This window comes from Ruditapes philippinarum, unplaced genomic scaffold (assembly GCF_026571515.1).
Source record: "Ruditapes philippinarum isolate M1 unplaced genomic scaffold, ASM2657151v2 ctg1146_1_1_1_1, whole genome shotgun sequence".
NCBI classification, from domain to species: Eukaryota; Metazoa; Mollusca; class Bivalvia; order Venerida; family Veneridae; genus Ruditapes; species Ruditapes philippinarum.
The window spans coordinates 195,917-222,977 of record NW_026853527.1 but is presented as its reverse complement, the minus strand read 5'-3'; the positions used below and the strand labels follow the sequence as shown (position 1 = coordinate 222,977).

The 27,061-nt window shown below is 35.0% G+C and overlaps 1 protein-coding gene across 1 annotated transcript in view; it reads right to left on the bottom strand.

The window, feature by feature from the left end:
- Window positions 1–27,061, bottom strand: part of LOC132737131 (sushi, von Willebrand factor type A, EGF and pentraxin domain-containing protein 1-like) — a 62,631-nt gene that overhangs the window by 8,904 nt on the left and 26,666 nt on the right. The window contains exons 29-47 of the mRNA XM_060724385.1: window positions 21,785–21,961; window positions 21,036–21,209; window positions 20,285–20,458; window positions 19,766–19,878; window positions 17,326–17,390; window positions 15,548–15,708; window positions 14,934–15,048; window positions 14,379–14,395; window positions 12,141–12,317; window positions 11,016–11,189; window positions 9,620–9,787; window positions 8,556–8,732; window positions 6,162–6,332; window positions 5,496–5,675; window positions 4,684–4,857; window positions 3,685–3,861; window positions 2,287–2,463; window positions 1,718–1,900; window positions 756–929 (exon numbers count right to left, since the gene is read on the bottom strand). Coding sequence (XP_060580368.1) covers window positions 756–929; window positions 1,718–1,900; window positions 2,287–2,463; window positions 3,685–3,861; window positions 4,684–4,857; window positions 5,496–5,675; window positions 6,162–6,332; window positions 8,556–8,732; window positions 9,620–9,787; window positions 11,016–11,189; window positions 12,141–12,317; window positions 14,379–14,395; window positions 14,934–15,048; window positions 15,548–15,708; window positions 17,326–17,390; window positions 19,766–19,878; window positions 20,285–20,458; window positions 21,036–21,209; window positions 21,785–21,961 — 2,928 coding nt within the window. The remainder of the gene's footprint in view (window positions 1–755; window positions 930–1,717; window positions 1,901–2,286; window positions 2,464–3,684; window positions 3,862–4,683; window positions 4,858–5,495; window positions 5,676–6,161; window positions 6,333–8,555; window positions 8,733–9,619; window positions 9,788–11,015; window positions 11,190–12,140; window positions 12,318–14,378; window positions 14,396–14,933; window positions 15,049–15,547; window positions 15,709–17,325; window positions 17,391–19,765; window positions 19,879–20,284; window positions 20,459–21,035; window positions 21,210–21,784; window positions 21,962–27,061) is intronic.

The window sequence follows — 27,061 nt, the reverse complement described above, 5'->3', positions numbered from 1 at the left end:
ATAATAATAATAAATTTAAACTGTAGGCTATTGACCACTAGATATAAGAAATTTAAAAAGAAAATCATTTTTTTCTCATATAATTGAATAAGATTGTAGAAAGAAATATTTTGCTTTTTACACTTCGATATAACACTTACTGATAACATTTGCGTCATCTTCAATGTCAGTACAATCTTTATTGCTTCAGAGAGAATTTGAATACCTCTCCATACATTATCATATTGAAAATGTGGGCCATCTAATACAATGATGTGACAAAGTTTATTTTTAATGTGTCTTAAAATTAAAGGGTTTCTCCTCTGACCACATCAAAATGTGTAAAGATGGCCAGTGTAAGAGACACTATTCTCTAGTAATTACCTATAAACAGAATGATTTATTGATATAACAATATGAGCAAAAGATGTAAGTTAATCTTCCATTATGGGAGCCATGATAACGTACGTACATACAAATAAAACAGCTCTCTTTATAAGACAATGCGCTAGACTTTTCTCAGTGCTTGACAGTAACAAGAGGGCATAACTTGGATTTTTTTTTTGGACCTGCTACCATCAAGTTAGATAATCAAAGAGAACAAATGTATGAAGTTTCAACTTGTTCCCTTTTGTAGTTTTGGAGATGCCAACTTGAATGTTAAATCTTAACGTTACGCTTACGGCTTGGTGAATACAATAACTCTCACTATTCTTTGAAAAGTCAAGCTAAAACCCAGTTTGCTACACCCCAAAAAAACAAAAAATTATGCATACCAGAGACAGTACAGACAGGTTTAGTACCACTCCAAGTGCCGTCAGAGCTGCATGTTCTCTCTATAGTCCCAAATATAATGTAACCCTGTTTACATATATATGTGGCAGTGTGTCCAAATGACGTCTGATCAACTAGAACATCTCCAAACATTGGTGCCGATAATGAACCACAATCTGAAGATAAAGAAAATTGTATATTATTTTTGTCATGTTGTGTTCACAGCTTAGTATGGTTGCTTTGGTTGCAGACATGGTGATCAAATAAATACCAGACCTATCTCTGCAAAACAACTCATTGAGAGACAAAGAATTTGGATGTTGTTATAGAGAAGTACAGAGAAGTACAATTCATAGTGAATTCTTCCTTTAGGAAGAGAATTACAATACTCTTGTTGTAAAAGTGTTTATTGCTCGACAGAAGGCTGCTCTGAAAAGGTTGCATAGGTACTATGTATTTATCTTTTTCATTATTTTCCATGTACATAACTGGATGTAAAGAGCAATTATTTTAATACAGTAAGTGATATAACAATGGTAAATAATGCTTTACTTTAATAGTCATAGGTTCCTCAATGTATTTGGTAGCTCAATACAACAAAATAATGTAATGAAATCAAGCTGAAAATATTCTTTAAAATTTCTATTCAATTTATTCCAAACTTTGAAAACAACTGATGTCTGAATATTACATTTTAACTTTAAGGTTACTAAGGTACATTTGTCATCTTTAATCCTAAACCTTCTGGAACAAATATTGATTGACCTTTAACACCACAATATAGCCAGAACAACCTGATATTCCTCGCAGTATGACCAGGCACTATACTATTTGTAGCTGATTTTTTTTTTTTGTATTTTGGTACCAAAGCCTTTAGACTTTGAATGGACTGTTCCAAATTCAAAGCAAGGCAAATCCATTACTGAAATTTAGGAGATTAAGTGTTTAGAGGTCTCATTCTTACCAACAAATATACAGGCAGGTTGAGAAGCAGTCCAGTTTCCGTTCATCATACATGTTCTCTCTACGTTACTGGCAGGACTGATAACATAACCTGGGTTACAGGAGTATGTAGCGACAGAACCCACGCCTACACCACTTGGTACAGACACCAGACCATTCCCTGGATTACCTGGCATTACACACTCTAGAAAAATAACATACAAGTGAAAGATTTGTCCAAGCCAATAATAGCAGCGAAACAAATTCATTGGCACTGGATACACTGGCACAAGATATAACTGCAGCAAAACTATACAACATTACTTCAGCAGCACAAAAATAAAATTTCAGTGCCTGAAGTAACAACTTACCAGCTGCTAGACACCCTGACCCCTATGGTAAATAATGTTCAAGTTATAATAACAGGAATGGATCTATCCTTTTAACAACTTACCAATTGCAGTGAATGCAGTAAAGGAAATGGCACATGAACAACTTATTGATTGCTGAACATGAATAAGGAAATTGGTTCATGAACAACTCTTCTATTGCTGTACATGCAGTAAGAAAATTGGAACATAAACAACTTACTTATTGCTGTACAAATAGGAGGGGAATCTGTCCATGTCCCATCTACAGTACATTGTCTACTAGCTGCACCAGACAAGATGTAACCAGGTCTGCAGATGTAAGTTGCAGTCTGACCAAATGTTGTTCCAGATGGAATGTTCACCACTCCATTTGTGGGTGTAGCCAAAGGTCCACAATCTGAAACATTGAAGAAAACATTTAGGTAACATTGTTTAAGATTGGTCACATATATGATCACATTTCAAGATAAAAGCTTGAGCAATACCAAATGCGCCATTTCATTTATTATTTCAAGCACAACTGGCACCTGGAAAGAACATTACTGTATGTGTAGAAATATTCGCGGGCTTCAAATTTTCGCGATCTTCGCGGTGACATTAGATCCGCGAATTCATGTTTAGCGCGAATATTTCTACACCAATAATTTCTTAATAGTCATATTTTCGCACTTCTATAGAACAATGTATATCAGCGTGTGATATAGTTTCAGACTTTTTATTTAAATATTTACAGAGTAATTGTGTTTTGTTTTCCAAGTTATTCATTATTTAAAATCGTTTATGTTTGTGTTGTTTTTTAATAGTTTGTTCAGAAAAACCAAAACATGATCTGTTCAGATGTCAAGATGTTTATGACGAAAACTGTGAAAAATTATGTACGTTAACGGGCATTCTTTAGTTTGCTATGATCTGTCCGCTAGACAATGTATTTTTTCTGTACAATAGTGTATTGTTTGACACCTGGTATTGAAAATAACTGTGAACTCCCACGATGATTACAGTAATTTTCCCTTTTTTAATCTGAGTGGTCTACGTGAATTTATGATTTTCGACAGTCACCTCCGCGAATTCAAAATAGGGCGAATATTTGTATAGACCCCCAAAGTGGACCTTTCCGCGAAAATTTGCTCCCGCGAATTTAAATACACATACAGTAACCTTTTATAATCGGCTTAGTTGTTTCAAGCTCCCTCATGAGAAGAATAAACATGTATCTTAAAACAGACTTAATCAACACTATTAAATCATGAGCCAATTTAAAATATGAATGTACTAGGTTGCTGTTTTTTTATTGGTCATGGTTGTCATTTTTCTTTGCATCAACACTATAAGGTAATATGGCAACTTTCCAGCTTTACTTGAGGAGTAGACCTCAGGTGCCCCTTCCTGCATTATTTCAAACATATGGTGGCAACTTAGTAGAACCACTGATGTTCCATAACCTATGTGCATACTTATAAAATTGAAATAATTAAAATAGAAAGCATACTCTTTGCACTTAAAACTTAATAATTAAACAACCATAATATATGAAAATTTGATGCACCAATATAAAATATACAAAACAAAAACTTTTTATATACCAAAACACAAATAGTGAAAATATCAATAGAGGTACCTCTGACAGTACAAATTGGTTCCAAATTGTCCCAGAATCCTGTTGCTAGGCAGGTCCTGGCACTGACTCCCATTATATAAAAGCCTGGATTACATGTATATAGGGCGGTGTAACCAAAAGTGGTACCGGTCACAGTATCTACTATTCCATTTAATGGGTTGGGCAGGTTACCGCAATCTACAAATATTACCATGGAGATATAAATAATTTATTGTTATAACATTTAACAGCAATTAGTAATGCTTATTGGAACAACCCTTACCAGTTTGAATTTGTTAAATGGACATTTGAATTCACTCCTCACAGCCTATTGTTAAAACGCAAAGATGAGATAAGATGTTGCACACAAAGTAACAAGTAAAATTTTGGTCAAAGTGTTATGGTAATGCGGACATTGATGTTGAATCCAGGGTATGTAGGATAACCCCACTATTCTAAATGTCTATATCTTTGTGAGCAAGAGTAATTATGCTAGTGTGAATTCCATTTAATGAGGTAAAAAATTTGATGAGCTTGCATCGTATAGTTATGAAATAAAATATCTTAAAAGTTATATTCTTGCTTGTTGTATCACAACATGTCTAACTAGCCAGTATCAAATATAAAGGGAAAACAGAACATTTTGGTGGTGGTATTGGTAGTTTTCATTCCAGATCATGGCAGTAAACCATACTGAATTTACCAAAGCACCATTCACCCACCATATCATTCCTCAAGGCAGGCTGTCAAGCACTTAACCAGCACTAGTTGCCTTCACTTTGGCAAACACTGTATTTTCTGTACATTCAAGAGCATCAAACCCGTGTTGCCCAATTCACAGACCAACGCTCTACCTATTGAGCTATACGGATGGCTAAACAGAACATTGCCATGTCAATCATGATTTATATACTGGAAGCAGGGTAAAGAAATATATTTGTTTTTATACAGTTTAAACCTTATTCCAAAGCTACATTTTTTTTTCAAAAATAGCATAAACAAACAAATATAAACATTCACCTTTAGGTCTGCACACAGGTACATTAGACCATGATCCATTGTTCTGACAGGTGACGGAAGTTTGACCTATCAGATCATAGCCAGAATTACATGTGTATGTTGCCACCCTACCATATGTTGTCCCACTTCCATATGAAACTTGTCCTTCTCCAGGGCTAGGTGGCTGACCACAATCTAATAGCAAATAAAATATGCAAAAATTTAACATTTTAATTCCTGATAATTAATTTAAGCAAATTATTTCAGGTACGATTGGCAATAGAGTAGAACCACCAACCTTTCGTAAGCTAGCTTGACATCTTCCTCACATGAAAGAATTAAAAGTCTGTGGCAGGATTTTAACCCACAGCTATGAGGGTCAGTGGTTCTTAACTACAAATTATTTATAAGCAATGCCTAAAGCATTATTATAAAACAAAGGGGCTACGATATCAATAGCGCTGACCAATTTTTAAGATGAAAAAAAAGGCACCTTTTTCAAACAATCACAACAATGAATTTATCATACTTTTTCAAAGATATGTATGATAAGGATGAACAAATTTGAGCCAAAATACGTTTTCAATAGATTTTTGTTTTTCATTTTCAATTTTAACTTAAAACTTGTTTAAATCTTTAAACTTGTCAAAGATGGCACAAACATTCCCTCCATGAGGAACGTAATTATATCACTGTGTAAAGGAGAATCAATCGAGTAGCTACACTAGTGTGTATAAGGCACCTGCATCTAAGAAACATGCGTTAACAAAAAGCACCTGAATTAAATAAAGTGTAGATAATATTTTTCAGAGAAATAGATAATATATACTGACCAACATTGACACATGTCACAGATGACCCGCTCCACGTGTTATCAGCCTGACATTCTCGCTCGGCATTTCCTGTCAACTTATAGCCAATATAACATACATATGTAGCCTTGGAGAGATATGCCGTGCCAAGTGTGAATGTAATATAACCATATGTAGGATTTTGTAATGGCCCACAATCTCCTACAATATACAATAATATTTATCGAATTAATATATAAATTAAAGAACATAAAATCAAGGGCAATTTGTAAAACACAAACAGTGGGTAAAAAAATTGAAATAGGATACATTTGTGTCTAAAAAAAACCCATACTTTCTATTATAGCTTCATAGAAATGGCAGACATAGGAACAAGACTGCCATTGTCATAAACTTTAATATTCCAAATTGCAAAATAACTTTACTTCAATTAGAAATATTTTACTTAGCTATTTGCCTTCCATTTTTGGTTGAGCTATTTCATAACAGCAAAGATTCTGTTGGATGAATTATTTTATCATATAAAATTCAATATTCGAAACAGCCAGGTGAAAATAACTTGATTCCAAATAGAAATATTAACTTATAGTTTTTTGCCTTCTTTTCAATATAGTTATCATATAACAGCAAACACCCTGCTGGATGCTGGACAATTATATGAATCTCTTGTATTTAATTTGTAATTACCTTGTAATTTACAAGTGGGTGGAGAATTACTCCAGCCATTTTCTTCACACTTCAGTGTTGTAGCACCATCTAATATGTAACCTTGGTTACATGTATATGATACTGTCTGTCCGTATGTTTTCCCTGACATAACCATATTTCCATTTGGAAAGTCTGGTAAATCAGCACATTCTGAAAATAAAATGTGAAATTCTGATATAAGCATATATTGACAGTAGAGCTTATCTAAAATTCTAACAAGTAATATTTTAGATTGATAATTTCATAATCCTAAATTCAATAAATTATGTTAAGGCTGTAAAGAAACTTTCTTTTGCTTTAACTTTGTCTTATATTATTTATTACTGGTTATCAAGCTTTAGATAAATTTAATTCATATAAATTCAGTAGGTGAAGCATTTCATCTATAGAATTCCAATCCTATATTGTAGCAAACAATCTGTTGTCAGACAACAATATAATATAATTTATCCTTCTCTTTTGTGTATCAAATGATTCATCTACATAATAATGTAACTATTTCCAAACAAGAGGGCCATGATGGTCCTGAGGTCGCTCACCTGTATATAGGCCCCCAGAGCAGGGCCAGTTTAAACCCCAGTGCTTTTATTTGAACAAACTTGGAAGACACCCATTAGAAGATGTTTCATGATGTTAAGTTTTTACTACACACATATAATGAAAAACAATGACTTCTGCACCCCCCCCCCCCCCCCCGGCAGGGCCAATTTTAACACAAGGGCTTTTATTTGAACAAACTGGTAGACACCCACAAGAAGATGTTTCATGCTAAACATCTAACCTCTAGTTCATTGGGGTTTTTAAAAGAAGATTTTAAGTTTTTACTATATACACATATAAGGAAAACCAATGACCCCCGGGGCAGGGCCAATTTTGACCCCAGGGCTTTTATTTGAACAAACTTTGTAGACACTCACTAGAAGATGTTTCATGCTTAATATCTAAACTCTAGCTATTTGGGTTTTTCAAAAAAGATTTTTTAAGTTTTTGCTATACACATGTAAGGAGAATCAATGACCCCCAGGGCGGGGCCAATTTTGACCCCAGGGCTTCTATTTGAACAAACTTTGTAGACACTCACTAGAAGATGTTTCATGCATAATATCTAAATTCTAGCTATTTGGGTTTGTTCAAAAAAGATTTTTTAAGTTTTTGCTATACACACATAAGGAAAATCAATGACCCCCTGGGTAGGGCCAATTTTGACCCCAGGGCTTTTATTTGAACAAACTTTGTAGACACTCACTAGAAGATGTTTCATGCTTAATATCTAAACTCTAGCTATTTGGGTTTTTCAAAAAAGATTTTTTAAGTTTTTGCTATACACATGTAAGGAGAATCAATGACCCCCAGGGCGGGGCCAATTTTGACCCCAGGGCTTCTATTTGAACAAACTTTGTAGACACTCACTAGAAGATGTTTCATGCATAATATCTAAATTCTAGCTATTTGGGTTTGTTCAAAAAAGATTTTTTAAGTTTTTGCTATACACACATAAGGAAAATCAATGACCCCCTGGGTCGGGGCCAATTTTGACCCCAGGGCTTTTATTTGAACAAACTTTGTAGACACCCATTAGAACATGTTTCATGCTAATATCTTACCTCTAGCTCTTTGGGTTCTTTAAAAGAAGATTTTTTAAGTTTTTACTATACACACATAAGGAAAATCAATGACCCCCTGGGGTGGGGCCAATTTTGACCCCAGGGATTTTATTTGAAAAAAAAAAACAAAACAAACTTGATAGACACTCACTAGAAGATGCTTCATGCCAAATATCTAAGCTCTAGCTCTTTGGGTTCTTTAAAAGAAGATATTTAAAGTTTTTTCTTTTGGTTGCCATGGCAACCAGAGTTCTGCATGGAATTAAGTTCTTTGAACAATTTTTAAAGGTGACCACCAAAGGGACATTCCTGTGAAGTTTGGATGAAATTGACTTAGTGGTTTATGAGGAGATGTCATTTAAAGAAAAAGTTTACGGACGCCGGACGAACGCCGGACGAAAAGTGATCACAAAAGCTCACCCTGTCAATTTGTGACAGGTGAGCTAAAAACAGTTGCATGGATTTCAAATAAACATAATAGGCAATGGGCTGTTTGAAATACACAAATTTGCATGTACTATTAACCCTCAGTCTGCTGGCGTCAACTGAACATACCATGTGACCAATGCAGAACAAGGTCAACCAGCACATCCTTGCTGTCTGTCAAAGTCTGCACTGGTCACTTTACAGTCAGTACAAATTTTAAAATTATCCTAATAAGAGATGCATAGATTTGTCCAGATTTCAAGATAAACAAGTACATCCAAGACATTTCTTGTGGTAAAGATTTAAGTTGCATTAAACCAGACATAATTAACATAAGACTTACCAATGATATCACAGGTTGGAGCCCTAGCTGACCATTGGCCGTCATCAGAGCATTTCCTAGTATCTGTACCAGACAGTCTATACCCTGCCCTAGTACATCGATAGGTGGCAGTGTCATCAAATGATGTACCACTTAATGTTACACTACCATACTGTGGGTTTGGTAAGAGGGGACATACTGTAATCAATGAAATACATTTGTAAAACAAGCATGGTTGGAAATAATTATATTTAATTTTTGTACTGAGAATACAATGTATAAAAATTAATCACAATGACAGATTTATAGTGAAAACTTACATTGCAAGTGGTAAAAATGCCATATGTCCTTCTACACATTATTATTACCACAGAATGGCACCTGGTCAGTACCACCAACCCAGTATATTAGCTAAATCAATCATAATTTTAGGAAGAAAGATTTCAGTTATCGTTTTTTAGGAAAAAATATTTAAGTATTTTTTTTGGGAGATTTTGAAGTAACAGAGTGTAATCATTTAAGAGCTATAGAAGTTTATATGTTAATATAACATGTATATGCCACCAGTTAAGAGCTGTAGGTCAGTCTACATATTCATTCAGTCTGACCAGTGTCTCTATATTGTAAGCTACTCAATTTTAATGTTTTGATATTGAAATCCCTAAAGCTACTAGTGGATTGTTCTAAATTAAGGTTGATAACAAACCTCCAGCGGGATAATGATTAACATGCAGATGAATTGGGCAAAACAAACAGGTCTACTTTCAATAGGTTTAAATATAATCAAAGCTCAAAAGAGTTTTCAGCCTATATATATCATTATATCACTTTTAAACACCACACTTCCTTGAAAAGTCAGTAGTCAGATGCCATTTTCACAGGATGGTTCAGACTCATGATTAGAGGACCTGAAACGCAAAGAATCAACTCCCATCTTATAGATAATCAACAAAATCCAAGGCATTACAAATTTACTAAAATTCTCTTTATCAGTGGATGCTTCCCATTTATAAACACTTTCACTTCTCCTGACTGAAATATTATAAAGCATAACATTTTGTCCCATCATAATCAAAATAAAGTACCTATAACTTTGCAAGTTGGGGTGATTCCTGACCAAACATTAGAGGTAAGACAATTTCTGATTTCATCACCATTCAGTATATACCCTGTATCACATGAATACATAGCTGATCGGCTATCAAATGAAATTGAAACAAATCCATGTAAAGGACTTTGTAGACCACCACATCCTGAAAATATCAACATTCTTTACACCTGAGCAATGCAATAAGCAAATCATAAAACATAACTTGACATTTCTACAAGGTCCTAATTTCCTATAAGGTCTGTTAAAATTTTTACAGACTAGATCTAAAATTGTAGTCAAAGAGAACTAATTTAAAATAGTCATAAAGTCCTTACTAATGGTATGTATCCATTACTAAATTTTAAAAAATCTAAGAAGGGTGATCCCTTCATCAATCAACAGCATAACACCTTTTAGCCAGTGTTTAAAAAATTATAAAAATAATGACTAGAAAAGTTCGAAGTATAGACCATAACCATTTACATCTAGAATTTTAAACAAAGGCATTGAGAGAATAACCACCAAATAAATAGGTCTTTGAAATATATAGAACTACTGAATTTTTTAGTATTCTATTCCTAAAATTCCTCAATGATGTTTTCGGGAGTTTTCATATAGACAAAACAAATAAAAACAAGAATTCATTTAAAATTAAATTTCATACTTAAAATGTTTCTGTTATCATATTCTAATAACATGCCAAGTTTAAAGAAATTCTATTGAACAGTTTTAATTTTGCCTATATGTCTGTATCAAAAACGCCCAAAAACGTCTTTAACTATTAAAATCAACTGCCTTTACCCATGAAAGTAGTGCAGACCAAGATCAGCCAACACATTCCATGCCATCTGATCATGGTCTGCACTGTTCACTATTCACTAAGCAGTTATTTTGAAATTTCCCCTCAAAACCATGAAAGTTTTTGTACACATTTAAAGATGGACAAGGCCATTTGGGATATTCAGAATGGTAAGGGGCTAAACTACTATAGACCTATACTTAAGATTTAACTCTATACAGGACTGGAGCAGTGCCTCTAGACCCTTGCAAAAATCATGATCAATAAATAGCCAATATTTTTTTCGCCAATTCTTACATTTTTCATTCATTATCATACATAAATTGGTGTAAAAAGAAAAACAAGACCTTTTAAAGTTCATTCCGTTGAGTGAAAAGGCAAGATTTTAGCATTTAATCATTCAAGCGCTTAGTTTTGTATATACCGGAAGACGGTATCTAGTGTGGTGCTCCAATCCTTTTTTAAGTCTCACTCATTCATTATGGAAAATCAGGAGTATATTTGTCAACAATGGTTTGACGTTTTTTTTGTTTTTTTTTTAATTTATCTCAAGAATGTTTTAAGAAATAAGGTTTTAACAATATTACTGTACCTGTAATTGCACATGAAGGTGGTGGATTATTCCAGCTACCATCAAGCTGACATGTGATCACTGTAGCACCAATCAAACTATAGCCTGCGTCACAGCTAAAAAATGCTGTCTGTCCAATAACTGTGCCACCATATATTACCCTCCCATTGTCTGGACTATTCAAACTTCCACAATCTACAAAATAACATTATTCAAAGTTTGTTTTTTTAAAAATTAAAGATAATGGAATTGGTTGTTCCAACCATTTATTTTAGGAGAGAGTTTCATATAAAGCTTAAAGCTTTCTACTCAATCCTAAATGCAATTTATGTATTAAAATTTTGTTTGAAAATATGAAAGATTAAATAAATATTGTTTAAACCAACCAATTATTTTTGTTATTTTTTTCAAATAATTAAACGTTATCACAATCTACATAACAAAACTTTATTTCAAGCACAAACTGGACACCAGGATAGACTCGATACCTTTCTGTTAGCTCAGCTAGATAGTATCGTCACATGACACCAGGATAGACTCGATACCTTTCTGTTAGCTCAGCTAGATAGTATTGTCACATGACACTAGGATAGACTCGATACCTTTCTGTTAGCTCAGCTAGATAGTATCGTCACATGACACTAGGATAGACTCGATTGGACACACAGGATAGACTCGATACCTTTCTGTTACCTCAGCTAGATAGTATCATTACATGAAACAAATTCAACATGCTACATGAGATTAATCTCACAGCCAGTCATGACATTTCACCTAAATAACCATACATTTCTGCCACAACACTGCAATAACTGTAGATATATTTTTTATTTATTTTTTTTTTTTGGGGGGGGGGGGATGTTTACCTGATGCCAACACAGTAGAGGACTTTCTAGCTTTACTGTTAGATCAAGGACCCATCCATGCATTTTTTCAGACACTAGAGGGGCACCGAGTAGATCCTCTGACATTCCAAAAGCTAGCTGGATACCTTCCTCACATTACAGAATCCAAATTCCTTGGCAGGATTCAAACCCACAGTGGTGAGGGGCATGTGGTTTAAAGTATAAAATCTTGACCTACCCGTATCAAATATAAAAGGAAAATAAACATTTCACATTTAATATCACAGCATAGAAAATTAACCTGTTAGAGAACAAGTTGGAGCAGGTGGTTGCCAGCTCCCATCTACCTGGCAGGTACGTGTATTAGCGCCAGTCAGTGTATAGCCTGATATACATGTGTATATCACAGTCTCTCCATATAATGTACCACGAGCATAATCTAGTTCACCATTTAAGGGAATCGGTGGTATACCACAATCTGTGTAAAAAACATTATACTCAAATTTCAATATATTTTTAAATAATAATTAATCATTAAAACACAAAATGGACATCCTAACCTAAATACAATAACTTAAATACAATATCTTTACCCGATCAAGTATAATATCCTATCCACATACAATATCATACCAAAGAAAAATATCATATCAAAGAACAATATCTTATCCAAGTCCAATATCATATCAAAGTTCAATATCCTATCCAAGTCCAAAATCATTTCAAATTCAAATATCATATCCAAGTACAATATCCTATCCAAGTACGGTATCAAATCAAAGTTCAATATCCTATCAAAGTAATATATCATCTCAAAAGAACAATATAATATCCAAGTACAAAATCATATCTAGGTATAATGTCAAAGAACAATATCCTATTAAAGTTCAATATCATATCAAAGTTCAATATCCCATCAAAGTTCAATATCCTATCCAAGTGTAATATCCTATCCAAGAACAATATCCTATTAAAGTTCAATATCATATCCAAGTACAATATCCTATCAAAGTTCAATATCCTATCCAAGTACACTATCATATCAGAGTTCAATATCCTATCGAAGTTCAGTATCCTATCCAAGTCCAACATTATATTAAAGTTCAATATCCTATCAAAGTTAAATATCCTATTCAAGTATGATATCCTATCAAAGTTCAATATCCTATCAAAGTTCGGTATCCTATCCAAGTCCAATATTTTATCAAAGTTCAATATCCTATCAAAGTTCAATATCCTATCCAAGTACAATATCATATCAAAGTACAATCGGGAATCTAAACTTCTGCAGGTCAATCAATTGACAACTCAATTCTGAATGTCCTGCACATAACAATACTTGTAACTGTGCTGCTTGAATAAATTTGTAAGTTTTCTTATTTTATTAAATGAATAATGAATGTACTCAACACTCAACTGGACAAGGGCAAGTAAAAGACAACTGAAATATGATATGAGCTGCGTCACGACAAAGCCAACATAGTGGGTTTGCAACCAGCATGGATCCAGACCAGCCTGTGCATCCTAGCAGTCTGATCAGGATCCATGCTGTTCGTTTACAAACCCTATAGCAAGTAGAACTAGAAATGTGTCCATAGGACACGGATGCCCCCACACGCCACAGTTCTGTCAATCTTATGACTCTAGGTCAAATATTTTTTGGACTACATGTGCCACAAGTTGAAAACTAAAAAACAACAGGGCCACAATTCTGTTAAATTTGGTCGCAGCAAAAATTCCTTCCTTTACTGCCATCTACACATTAAGGTTGTTCATCCCTGGAAGTTTAAGCAAAATCTGCCATCCGGTTTAAGAGGAGTTGCATTCACAAAATTTCTACATAGTATATAGTGAAAAAATCAACAAAGGGCCATAATTCTGTAAAATTTGGTCGGAGCAAAAATTCCTTCCTTTACTACCATCTACACATTAAGGTTGTTCATCCCTGTAACTTTAAGCAAAATCTGCCATCCGGTTTAAGAGAAGTTGCGTTCACAAGATTTCGGGACGGACGGAAGGCCGTACCAAAATTTGATGTTTATGAGGCAAATGAGCTCATAAACACCACCTGGACCAACATCCATAAGCAAAAGAATTCAAAGTCCCTGGTGGAATTCCAACCTAAAATGGTTTGAAGCCACTCTGCCAAGGACACACTCAAGAAATGTAACATTTGAGGAAAAAAAAACATTGGATGTATTTGAGTTTTTCAAATTTTAATGCTCTATAGCAAGAATTTTAATTTTTTAATAACAATAGTATAAAAGGTGCGTTAGAAGTATCAGTGCATGTATATAAACTAGTGGTGCAAATCTTGTTTATTGTAAAAATTATTAGACTATTCACCTGTAATTAAAAAGTTATAATTCAAAGGACAGTTAAACTAACATAGAAAGAACAGTGTAAGATTTTCTTATCAGTTCACCAATTAGAAACTAAACAATATGTTTTGATATTATTATTACATGCAAATGCTAGTTATTTTCTAGATTGTGTCATAGTTTGTGTAAGAGAACAAGATAAAACTTTCCATATGTACCTATACTTGGATCTGGTCTGTAATATTGTAGTTTAAATTCATATAATTGGTAATTCAATGTTGATTGCATGCAGTGTAAAATTCTATCAAATTTTAACTGTACACTACAAAAAAATCACTTGAAAATAATCAGTTTGTCTTGATCTAACTAGAATTTCATCAGAAAGAAAAATAATCTTTTTCAGTTTTTTATTTAATTTTTACATAGTTGACATAAAAATATTCAAGATTACAAGTTAATTGAATCAGAATTAAATTGTGAAGGAAGACCTCAGGTGCCCTTCTGTGTATTATTTCAGGCACAAATAGGTACCTGTGTAGAACCATCAACCTTCCATAAGCTAGATGACTAGCTCAAGCACTTTCAGAGCTACATGTGACACAAAACATAGAGAGGACAGATCCACAAACCAGGGTTAATCTCAACCCCCATAAAAATCAATGTATGTTTTTCACAAACAGATAGATGATAAAACTACTTTCTCTAGATCATCAACACAAATATAACTAGCTTTAGTCAATTATCATTGGTCAAAGAAGCAAGATATCACATACCTACAATCTGGACTATCATTGACCAGTGTACAAACATAACCGGTCTGACATGGACCTAATAAGTCTAGGAATAATCTACACACTAGCTCATCTGACTGTAGTGACTTCAAATCCTCTGTAAAGAAATAAATCAAACTATATTTCCTCAAAGGTCAAGAAAATTTAAGAACGGTTGTCATTTATCGGAACATTTTAACAAAGCACAAAATTAATTTGTGTGCAATGGCACATCAAGGTTTTAGTTATCAAGCTGCATTATCCTAATTTCATGTTTTAAAGAGATTCACAAAAAGGAAACAAATCCCTATTCTCTACAAAACCAGGTTTTCTGTTTATCTTACATGAACTGAAATAACGGTCATAATTCTGCTGTTTGTAACAAAGAACAAAATCCTCACAATCACACAATTTGCACCAGGACATTAAATGCCTATCATTTTGTTTAAGTTTGGTTGAAATCCTTTGAGAAATATACAAGTTGTGCACAAAAGAAATTGTTAATCACCAGATCTCTTTCCACCGATAGTCCATCTGCTGCCATTCAACAATCTTAACAACCAGATTTTTCCCTTATTTTCCCTTAAGTAAACTTGGTCTATAAAACAATAACATACCTGGATCATTATTTGCTGTCATTTTATCAACCCCAAGATTTTGGTTGAACACTTCTATCGTTGATCCCTGGGCAAGTTCCATAGAGGCTTGAGAGAAATTTTTCACAGCTTCAGCTTTGTCTTTCATCACTACAGTGTAGTCAACAATCAAACTGCCTAAACTGTACAATATGAAATAAAATTTAACATAACCGTTAATTAATTGGTGTACAGTAAAACCTTGACTGATAACCATCTCATTAATAGACTACATATAGAAAACTAGTAGTTTCTGGCCATAATTTTACATTCCTGTTTAAAAGTAACTAAGGTGCCAAATTAAGCGAGTTTGTCAGACGAGACTGGCTGTAATCAAATCATATTATAAATACATATATTTTTTGGTGGGTTTTATGGGACCATGCTTCCTATAAAGGCAAGAGAGGAGCATTCTCAGGAAAATAACCCATCATTACTGTTAACAAATTGTTTTACAGTATAACTTAATTAGAAACTGTATTATTCCAATTATATCACAGCTTAAACTAGAAATGTGTCCATAGGACACGGATGCCCCCACACGCCACTGTTCTGTCAATCTTATGACTCTAGGTTAAATATTTTTTGGACTACATGTGCCACAAGTTGAAAACTAAAAATCAACAAAGGGCCATAATTCTGTTAAATTTGGTCGCAGCAAAAATTCCTTTCTTTACTACCATCTACACATGAAGGTTGTTCATCCCTAGAAGTTTAAGCAAAATCTGCCATCCGGTTTAAGAGGAGTTGCATTCACAAAATTTCTACATAGTATCTAGTGAAAAAATCAACAAAGGGCCATAATTCTGTAAAATTTGGTCGCAGCAAAAATTCCTTCCTTTACTACCATCTAAACCTGAAAGTTGTTCATCCCTGTAAGTTTAAGCAAAATCTGCCATCCGGTTTAAGAGGAGTTGCGTTCACAAAATTTCTACATAGTATATAGTGTAAAAATCAACAAAGGGCTATAATTCTGTTAAATTTGGTTGCTGCAAAAATTCCTTCCTTTACTACCATCTACACATGAAGGTTGTTCATCCCTGTAAGTTTAAGCAAAATCTGCCATCCGGTTTAAGAGGAGTTGCGTTCACAAAATTTCTACATAGTATCTAGTGAAAAAATCAACAAAGGGCCATAATTCTGTTAAATTTGGTCGCAGCAAAAATTCCTTCCTTTACTGCCATCTACACATTAAGGTTGTTCATCCCTGTAAGTTTAAGCAAAATCTGCCATCCGGTTTAAGAGGAGTTGCGTTCACAAAATTTCTACATAGCACCTAGTGAAAAAATCAACAAAGGGCCATAATTCTGTTAAATTTGGTCGCAGCAAAAATTCCTTCCTTTACTACCATCTACACATTAAGGTTGTTCATCCCTGTAAGTTTAAGCAAAATCTGCCATCCGGTTTAAGAGGAGTTGCGTTCACAAGATTTCGGGACGTACGGACTGACGGACGGACGGACAAGTGCAACGCTATATGCTCCCACATTGTGGGGGCATAAAAATGGAGAACTGTATTATATACATACATGTGAACTCTCCCACTTTTAGCCGGAGACTCCCACTTTCTGCAGCCACATGTTCAAAGATTTTTCTTAAAATGAGGGGTATTTTCACAAATTAAAGAAATCTCCCTATTTTTCATGTCAGAACTTCCTTCTTTGTTTATTGCAGATTCTAAAATCTCCCTCTTTTTGAAGAAAAATCTCCCACTTGATCATCAAAAACATTTCACATGTATGTATATATACTTGTACTAACCTCATAGAGTTAATGATAATGTCAATAATATTGTCCTTTAGTCTCAAACCATAATGTTGTTCCAACTGTAATATAAAACAGACAAAGTTAACATTCTTTCATTGCCTCTTTCTGTAATTGTAGATCAATTTCTAATACAATATTTGACTAGAGCTATCACTGAAGGTGATTAATACCCCCACAAGCAACCATTACGTTTGAAAAATAAGTGGTGTGAACAATAGTTTGAAGTTAAACTATAATTTTTGAAGATTGAAATGAGTACAAAGAATTGCAACATCAACCAGGTCTTCAAGAAAGCTTCTTTTATCTCATTCCTAGCTCAATTATCGTCCGGAAACCATTTTTCTATTTTTAGTAACGGTGACCTAGTCGTTGACCCCAGGGGGTCCATATGCAATACCAACCCAGGTATTCATACAAGCTTGCTGTACACCAAGTTTGATTGGAATATCTCATTCCTAGCTCAAGTTATCGTCCGGAAACCATTTTTCTATTTTTAGTAATGGTGACCTAGTCTTTGACCCCAGGTAGTCCATATGCGATACCAACCCAGGTATTCATACAAGCTTGCTGTACACTAAGTTTGATTGGAATATCTTATTCCTAGCTCAAGTTATCTTCCGGAAACCATTTTTCTATTTTTAGTAACGGTGACCTAGTCTTTGACCCCAGGGGGTCCATATGCAATACCAACCCAGGTATTCATACAAGCTTGCTGTACACTAAGTTTGATTGGAATATCTCATTCCTAGCTCAAGTTATCGTCCGGAAACCATTTTTCTATTTTTAGTAACGGTGACCTAGTCTTTGACCCCAGGGGGTCCATATGCAATACCAACCCAGGTATTCATACAAGCTTGCTGTACACCAAGTTTGATTGGAATATCTCATTCCTAGCTCAAGTTATCGTCCGGAAACCATTTTTCTATTTTTAGTAACGGTGACCTAGTCTTTGACCCCAGGGAGTCCATATGCAATACCAACCCAGGTATTCATACAAGCTTGCTGTACACCAAGTTTGATTGGAATATCTCATTCCTAGCTCAAGTTATCGTCCGGAAACCATTTTTCTATTTTTAGTAACGGTGACCTAGTCTTTGACCCCAGGGGGTCCATATGCAATACCAACCCAGGTATTCATACAAGCTTGCTGTACACCAAGTTTGCTTGGAATATCTCATTCCTAGCTCAAGTTATCGTCCGGAAACCATTTTTCTATTTTTAGTAACGGTGACCTAGTCTTTGACCCCATGGGGTCCATATGCAATACCAACCCAGGTATTCATACAAGCTTGCTGTACACCAAGTTTGATTGGAATATCTTATTCCTAGCTCAAGTTATCGTCCGGAAACCATTTTTCTATTTTTAGTAACGGTGACCTAGTCTTTGACCCCATGGGGTCCATATGCAATACCAACCCAGGTATTCATACAAGCTTGCTGTACACCAAGTTTGATTGGAATATCTCATTCCTAGCTCAAGTTATCGTCCGGAAACCATGAAGGTGGACCGACCGACGGACGGACGGACCGACCGACCGACAAGCTGACTCCTATATACCCCCCCTAAACTTCGTTTGTGGGGGTATAACAAGAGCGTTCAGTGATCACATGTGTCGCCTCATGATGACCAATTTCATGTTGGGACAAGTTTTGTGACAGACGGACAGAAAGACGGACAGTGCACAACCAGACTTGGTACTGATCATTCCTGTAAAGTTTGGATGAAATTGCACCAGTAGTTTATGAGGAGTAGTCCGGACAAGCTTTTGAGTATCTGGCAACACACAGAAAAAAACACCTTTTTTATCAAAGGGCCATAACTCTGCCAAAAAATATTGAACCAGAAAATCCTTGCAATATGCGCAAGGACTTGAGCTACAGATCAATCCTGTAAAGTTTCATTGAAATTGCATCAGTGGTATAAGAGAAGTAGTCTGGACAAACTTTAAAAATAAAAATTATTGAAGGGCCATAACTTGTGACAAAAATCATTGAACTGGAAAATTCTGACAATATGCACAACTAGACTTGGTACTGATCATTCCTGTAAAGTTTGGATGAAATTGCACCAGTAATTTATGAGGAGTAGTCCGAACAAGTTTTGTGACCGACAGACGGACGCACGGACGGACAGACAGAGGACGGAGAAGTGATCCCTATATGTCGCCACTACTCTGTAGAGGCGACACAAAAATCAATGTCACTAATGTCTACAGACTTAACAGAATGATAATATTCTGAACCTAAAAACTTATTTATGATAAAAGTTCTGTAATTTTCCATTTATATAAATATCATGCTCTTTACTGTGTTGCTCAAAATGTGAAAAGATATTTAGAAACATCACCATGTACATCCAGGAAATATACATAGAAAGAATCACAGAAACTGCAATAAATAATTTTGAATTATAGTACTTCAAAGATTATATTACCGCTACTTTAACTTCTTTTCTGTACGCCTCATATGTAAATGGATTAGAGAGTGTGAGCCCTGGTGGTGCCGTCATGTTTAATGTCACAATCAACTCTTTAGCAAGCAATCCCTCTGAAATAAAACACTGCATGAAAGAGTATACCATAAAGGATTTGTTCTGCATATGCAGTGGAAAGCAAACTTGTTAAGGATATTGACTACAAATTATTCTTTTGTCCACTGTCTAATTTCCAACAAGGAAAAGTTGTAAACCTTTATATCCAAATAAGCTCTACACTTAGGACATCAGTTCTCTGAAAACCTTTAATAAAGATCCAAGACAAGGCACATTTTTTTTTAACAATTGACTGAATTCAATTTGTCTCATTCCTTTTACAAGCCATACAAAAAAATGACATGTCACTTGCGGAAAAACAGGAAAAATTTGCAGAAGAACTCTTGTTATGTAATCTGTATAAAACTGTCAGATGGCCCTGAGCCCAGCATTACAAGCAAGAAAACATTTTTTTTAACTTACCTTGAAGAGAACATGCTGGTGGTTCAGCACTCCAGAAACCATCTGCTCTGCACACCAAAGTTGATAACCCTACCACATTATACCCTGTATTACAGGTGAATGTAGCGACATTTCCATACTTAGTTCCTGAGAGAGTAACATTACCACCAGCTGGGGCAGTCAATGTCCCACAATCTGTAATGGATAAGTTAATAGACAGCAACTTGCAGTTAATTCATTCTTAACAGACAGATATATCAAAATTAAAATCAAAACCATGACTTGGGTTATCAGTATATATGCTTACAACTGTTATTGTTTTGTTATTTTTGGCTATATAACCTGTAGAAAATCTTTATAACCTCTATTAAAATACTGCATATTTGTAATGCAACTTTTCGTTGGATAATAGTGATGTTTATATAGTTTTATATACATGGCTGCTGTCAATTTATGAAGAAATCTTTGTTTTTTTCTATCAAAAAGCAAGTTTGCAGTATCATTAATTTGTAATAGATTCCTGACAGGTTATATGCCCGTATATAAATGGTTGTTTACAATATTACCCTTGTCTAGCAGCTCAGGTTATATATGCCAACATCTGTTGATATATGGCCATATAACCAGTCATAAATCATTATAACTCATAATAACTGATGATATACAAAAGCTCTTTCTTAGAAGTGATAACATGCTATACAGCTGATATCTGACTAAGATATCCTAGCCCTAAAGATAACATAACATTCTATCCAATGGTATACAAAAATACCTCTAATTTTACAAGAGGGTTGGGAACCACTCCATTCTGCTGTTTCCTGGCACAGCCTGCTTGGGGAACCAGTAATCTGGTGTCCGGCATCACATACATATGTGACGTAGTCTCCAAAACTGGTACCACTCAATGTCACCGCACCATTAGCTGGATCATTGAGAATCCCACAATCTGTAATTCAAACATTTTGAAATAAACATTTATGTCAAGATATATTAAAATCTAGCAATCAGCATTCAGCTCATTTAAATTCATAAAGGGTCAAATTCTCCATTTTTTGATAGTTTTTTTATGGGCATCATTTCCTCATAACAATATACACCCATGCTGAGTTTCTTAAAAATATAAAATGGATCACCTATTAGTCCACAAAGCATGGCTTATTACTTCTCAAATTGTTGATCAGGCATGGCTTTTACTCAATATGTAATCATGTTTAACACAAAGTTTATCAATGTGACCTTGAACTTTTAACTTTATGAATTTAAAAATCAATAGGGGCTACCCACTAGCCATGGGAAATGTTCCTATTATGTTTTATAAACTTAATTAAGCTAATTACTTCTCATGCTATTGATTGGACATTAATGTATTACACAGTTTCACTGTGACTTTGACCTTTGATCTAATGACCTCAAAGTAAATAGTGGTCATCTACCAGCAAAGTATTGTTTAAACCAGATATATTATTGAAAACTGATCAAGATTCAGATATCTTTACAAAAAGTAGTGAAGAAAATATAAACCTGCAATCCGACAAGTGGGTGGAGTGCCACTCCAGAAACCATCTTGTAAACACTGTAGTTGTGTTGATCCAGATAGAATATAACCAGTCTTACAGGTAAATACGGCTGTCTGACCATATGTTGTTCCTTGAGGTAATGATAACAACCCATTCTCCGGTTCAGTCAATTCTCCACAGTCTGTTGTTGAAGTATAAAAAATAAAATTTCATCATCAACATACAAGGAAACACTACTGAATAAATGGATATTTTCATGTGTCGAAATGTTGGTGAATTAAAAAAATTACTGACATTTCGCACGATGAAATTGTGCATATGTAGAATGTAATGACAGGGTGGTTGATATTTATTCAATAGGAAAGTTTAGCGATTTTCGTCAATTTGCGAAATTTGCCAATATTTCTACATCACTAACAAATTAACCACTCAGTGTGAAGACTGGCCTAATGAAAAATATAATTTATGTTTTCAATTCATTCAACATTCATTTATATTGACAACACAACAGAATAATAAAACAAGATTGCATTTGAGAAAAATGCTATGCCACCGCATTAATACAGCACTAAATAGTAGTGTGCATTAATACAACACTAAATAGTAGTGTAGGAACGGATATTTTTGTTTCTATACAATTGAAGATTGTCATAATGCATAGATCCCTGACCTATCTAATTCTTATCAACAGATTAGTGGTTGAATCTATTGTTAATCCAACAAAAGATCAGAGTAGGAATATATCAATGCACTTGAGTCTTGTTAATTTGGTGGTGAAGGTCATATTTCTCACAGCCTAAATTTCATGACTATATCAAAGGACAACACAGTAAGACACTTTGTTAAAATCTAAGTCAGCTAATATCAAAGTTCACTTTACATCTTAATCTGTGCACATGGTTCAAATTTCATAGCTGTACATCAAAGGGCAAGAGAGTAAGTCACATCATCAAAATCTAGATCACCTGATATCAAAGTTCAATTTTACAACTTAAACTGTGCACATGGTCAAAATTTCATTGCTGTACATCAAAGGATAAGAAAGTAGGTCACTTTCCCCTTGGGCAAGGCAAAATTTTGACCCAAGGGTTTTATTCAAACAATCTTGATACAGGTCCACCAAACAACAACATTTCAAGTCAAATATCTAAGCTGTAGCTTTCTCCCATTCAGAAAACATTTGTTTTATTTTCTGTTTTTACTATGTGTTCATAATGAGAATCACTGCCCCTGGGCAGGGCCAATTTTGACACCAAGGGAAAAATTTGAACAACTTTGGTAGAGGACCTATAGATGATATTATATAGCAAACATCAAAGCTCTATGCCTTGTACCTTCAAACAAAAATACTTTTTTTTTTTACTATATGTACATAATGAAAATCAATGACCCCCGGGTCGGAACCAATTTTGACCCAAGGACTATAATTTGAACAATCTTGGTAGAAGTTCACTTAGCAAAGTCTCATGCCATATATTTAACCTCTAGCCTTTGTCAATTCAGAGAAGAAATTTTTCAAGTTTTAACTTTATTTTTTTTGTTTGTTTTGGGTTTTACGTCACATCAACACAGTATAGGTCATATCGCGACGTTCCAGCTTTACTGGTGGAGGAAGACCTCAGGTGCCCCTCCGTGCATTATTTCAGGCACGAACGGGCACCTGAGTAGAACCACCAACGTCCCGTAAGCTAGCTGGATAGCTTCCTCACATGAAAGAATCCAAAGTCCCTGTCGGGATTCGAACCCACAGCGGTGAGGGGCAAGTGGTTTGAAGTCAACGACCTTAACCACTCGGCCACGGACGACCCAACATTTTAACTTTATACATATAAGGAAAACTATCGCCTCTGGGGCAGGGCAATTTTAACTCTAGGGGCATACTTAAAACAACTTTAGTAGAGGACCCATGATATTACATACCCAATATAAAATCTCTTAAGCCTTAAAGTACCTTCAGACAAGACATTTTTTTTACTATAGTTACATAGTGAAAATCAATGACCCCTAGGGGTGGAGCCAATTTTGACCCCAGGGCTATAATTTGTACAATCTTGCTAGAGGTTCACTACACAATGTTTCATGCAAAATATCTTAACTCCAGCCTTAATAAATTTAGAGAAGATGATTTTTAAATTTTACTATATACATATAAGGAAAACCTATGGCCCCCGGGGCGGGGCTAATTTTGACACTAGAGGCAAAATCTGAACAAATTTGGTAGAGTACCTATAGATTATATCATTTAACAAATATTAAAGCTCTAAGCCTTGTACCTTCAGACAATAAGATTTTTTACTATATGTATATATTGAAAATCAATGACCCCCGGGGTGAGGCCGATTTTGACCCCAGGGCTATAATTTGAACAATCTTGCTAGAGGTTCACTACACAATGTTTCATGCAAAATATCTAACCTCTATCATTTGTCAATTGTTTTTACTATAACTTTTACTTTATACATCTAAGGAAAACCAATGACCCCCGGGGCAGGGCCGATTTTGACCCCAGGGCTATAATTTGAACAATCTGGGTAGAAGTCTACCAGACAATGCCTTATGCAAAAATATCTAACCTCTAGGCCTTTGGGTCTTTACAAGAAGGTATTTTAAGTTTTTACTATATGTACATATAGTGAAAACCAATGACCCCCGGGGCGGGGCTGATTTTGACCCCAGGGCTATCATTTGAACAATCTTGGTAAGGGTCTACCAGACAATGCTTTATGCAAAATATCAAAGCTCTAGGCCTTTTGGGTCTTTACAAGAGGGTATTTTACGTTTTTACTATATGTCATATAGAGAAATTCAATGACCCCCAGGGCGGGGCCGATTTTGACCCCAGGGCTATAATTTGAACAATCTTGGTAGATGTCTACCAGACAATGCTTTGTGCAAAATATCTAAGCTCTAGGCCTTTTGGGTCTTTACAAGAAGATTTTTTAAATTTATTCTTATAATTCCTTTTGGTTGCCATGGCAACCAGATTTCTGCATGGAATGAAATTCTTTGAACAACTTTGGAAGCCCTTCACACAAGGATCAATCCTGCCAAGTTTGGTTGAAATTGGACCAGTGGTTTTTCACAAGAAGATTTTTGAAGTTCACTATATAATCTATATAACACACACACACACAAACAAACAAACAAACACACACACACACGCACACACACACAGGTGAATCGCTATATGCCACCGCATCGCAGATGCTGCGGTGGCATAAAAATATTTGGTTGCTTCTTAAGATGTACCAACACTGTCAAAGTTGAATGGTGACATGCCAGTTTTTTTCAAAGTTATAATTTGTACACAATATTTTCATTTCAGTTTCATCAATAGCATCAATTGGTATCAATTTCACTCTGTTTCAGACACAAGGAGACAACCAAGAAATACGTCCTACTTCCTTAACCTAGCTTTATAGCTTCTTCACAAGAATAAAACAAGAGGGCCATGATGGCCCTGAGGTCGCTCACCTGTATATAGCTCCCCCCTCCCCCACACACACACCCATAAGAAGATGTTACATGCTAAACATCTAAGCTCTAGCTCATTGGGCTTTTAAAAGAAGATTTTTTTAAAGTTTTTACTATAAACATATAGTTAAAAACAATGACACCCTGGGGCGGGGCCAGTTTTGACCCCAGGGCTTTTATTTGAACAAACTTTGTAGACACTAACTAGAAGATGTTTCATGCTTAATATCTAAACTCTAGCTATTTGGGTTTTTTCAAAGAAGATTTTATATTTTACTATACACATATAAGGAAAATCAATGACCCCCTGGGGCGGGGCCAATTTTGACCCCAGGGCTTTTATTTGAACAAACTTGGTAAACACCCATAAGAAGATGTTTCATGCTAAACATCTAAGCTCTAGCTCATTGGGCTTTTTAAAAGAAATTTTTTTAAGTTTTTACTATACACATATAGTTAAAAACAATGACACCCCTGGGGCAGGGCCAGTTTTGACCCCAGGGCTTTTATTTGAACAAACTTTGTAGACACTTACTAGAAGATGTTTCATGCTTAATATCTAAACTCTAGCTATTTGGGTTTTTTCAAAGAAGATTTTAAGTTTTTGCTATACACATATAAGGAAAATCAATGGCCCCGGGGCGGGGCCAATTTTGACCCCAGGTCTTTTATTTGAACAAACTTTGTAGACACTCACTAGAAGATGTTTCATGCTTTATATCTAAACTCTGGCTATTTGGGTTTTTTCAAAGAAGATTTTTTAAGTTTTTGCTATACACATATAAGGAAAATCAATGACCCCCTGGGCGGGGCCAATTTTGACCCCAGGGCTTTTATTTGAACAAACTTGGTAGACACCCATAAGAAAATGTTCATGCTAAACATCTAAGCTCTAGCTCATTGGGCTTTTTAAAAGAATATTTTTTCAAGTTTTTACTATACACATATAGTTAAAAACAATGACACCCCTGGGGCGGGGCCAGTTTTGAGCCCAGGGCTTTTATTTGAACAAACTTTGTAGACACTTACTAGAAGATGTTTCATGCTTAATATCTAAACTCTAGCTATTTGGGTTTTTTCAAAGAAGATTTTAAGTTTTTGCTATACACATATAAGGAAAATCAATGACCCCCGGGGCGGGGCCAATTTTGACCCCAGGGCTTTTATTTGAACAAACTTGGTAGATACCTATAAGAACATGTTTGATGCTAAATATCTTAGCTCTAGCTCTTTGAGTTCTTTAAAAGAAGATTTTTTAAGATTTTATACATGCATATAGGGAAAATCAATGACCCCCTGGGGCGGGGCCAATTTTGACCCCAGGGCTTTTATTTGAACAAACTTGGTAGACACTCATTAGAACATGTTTCATGCTAAATATCTTAGCTCTAGCTCTTTGGGATCTTTAAAAGAAGATTTTTTAAGTTTTTACTATATGCATATAGGGAAAATCAATGACCCCCTGGGGCGGGGCCAATTTTGACCCCAGGGCTTTTATTTGAACAAACTTGGTAGACACTCACTAGAAGATGTTTCATGCCAAATATCTAAGCTCTAGCTGTTAAGGTTTTGTAAAAGAAGATATTTAAAGTTTTTTCTTTTGGTTGCCATGGCAACCAGAGTTCTGCATGGAATTAAATTCTTTGAACAAGTTTTAAAGGTGACCACCAAAGGAACATTCCTGTGAAGTTTGGATGAAATTGGCCTTGTGGTTTATGAGGAGATGTCATTTAAAGTAAAAGTTTACGGACGACGGACGGACGACGGACGGACGACGGACGGAAAGCGATCACAAAAGCTCACCCTG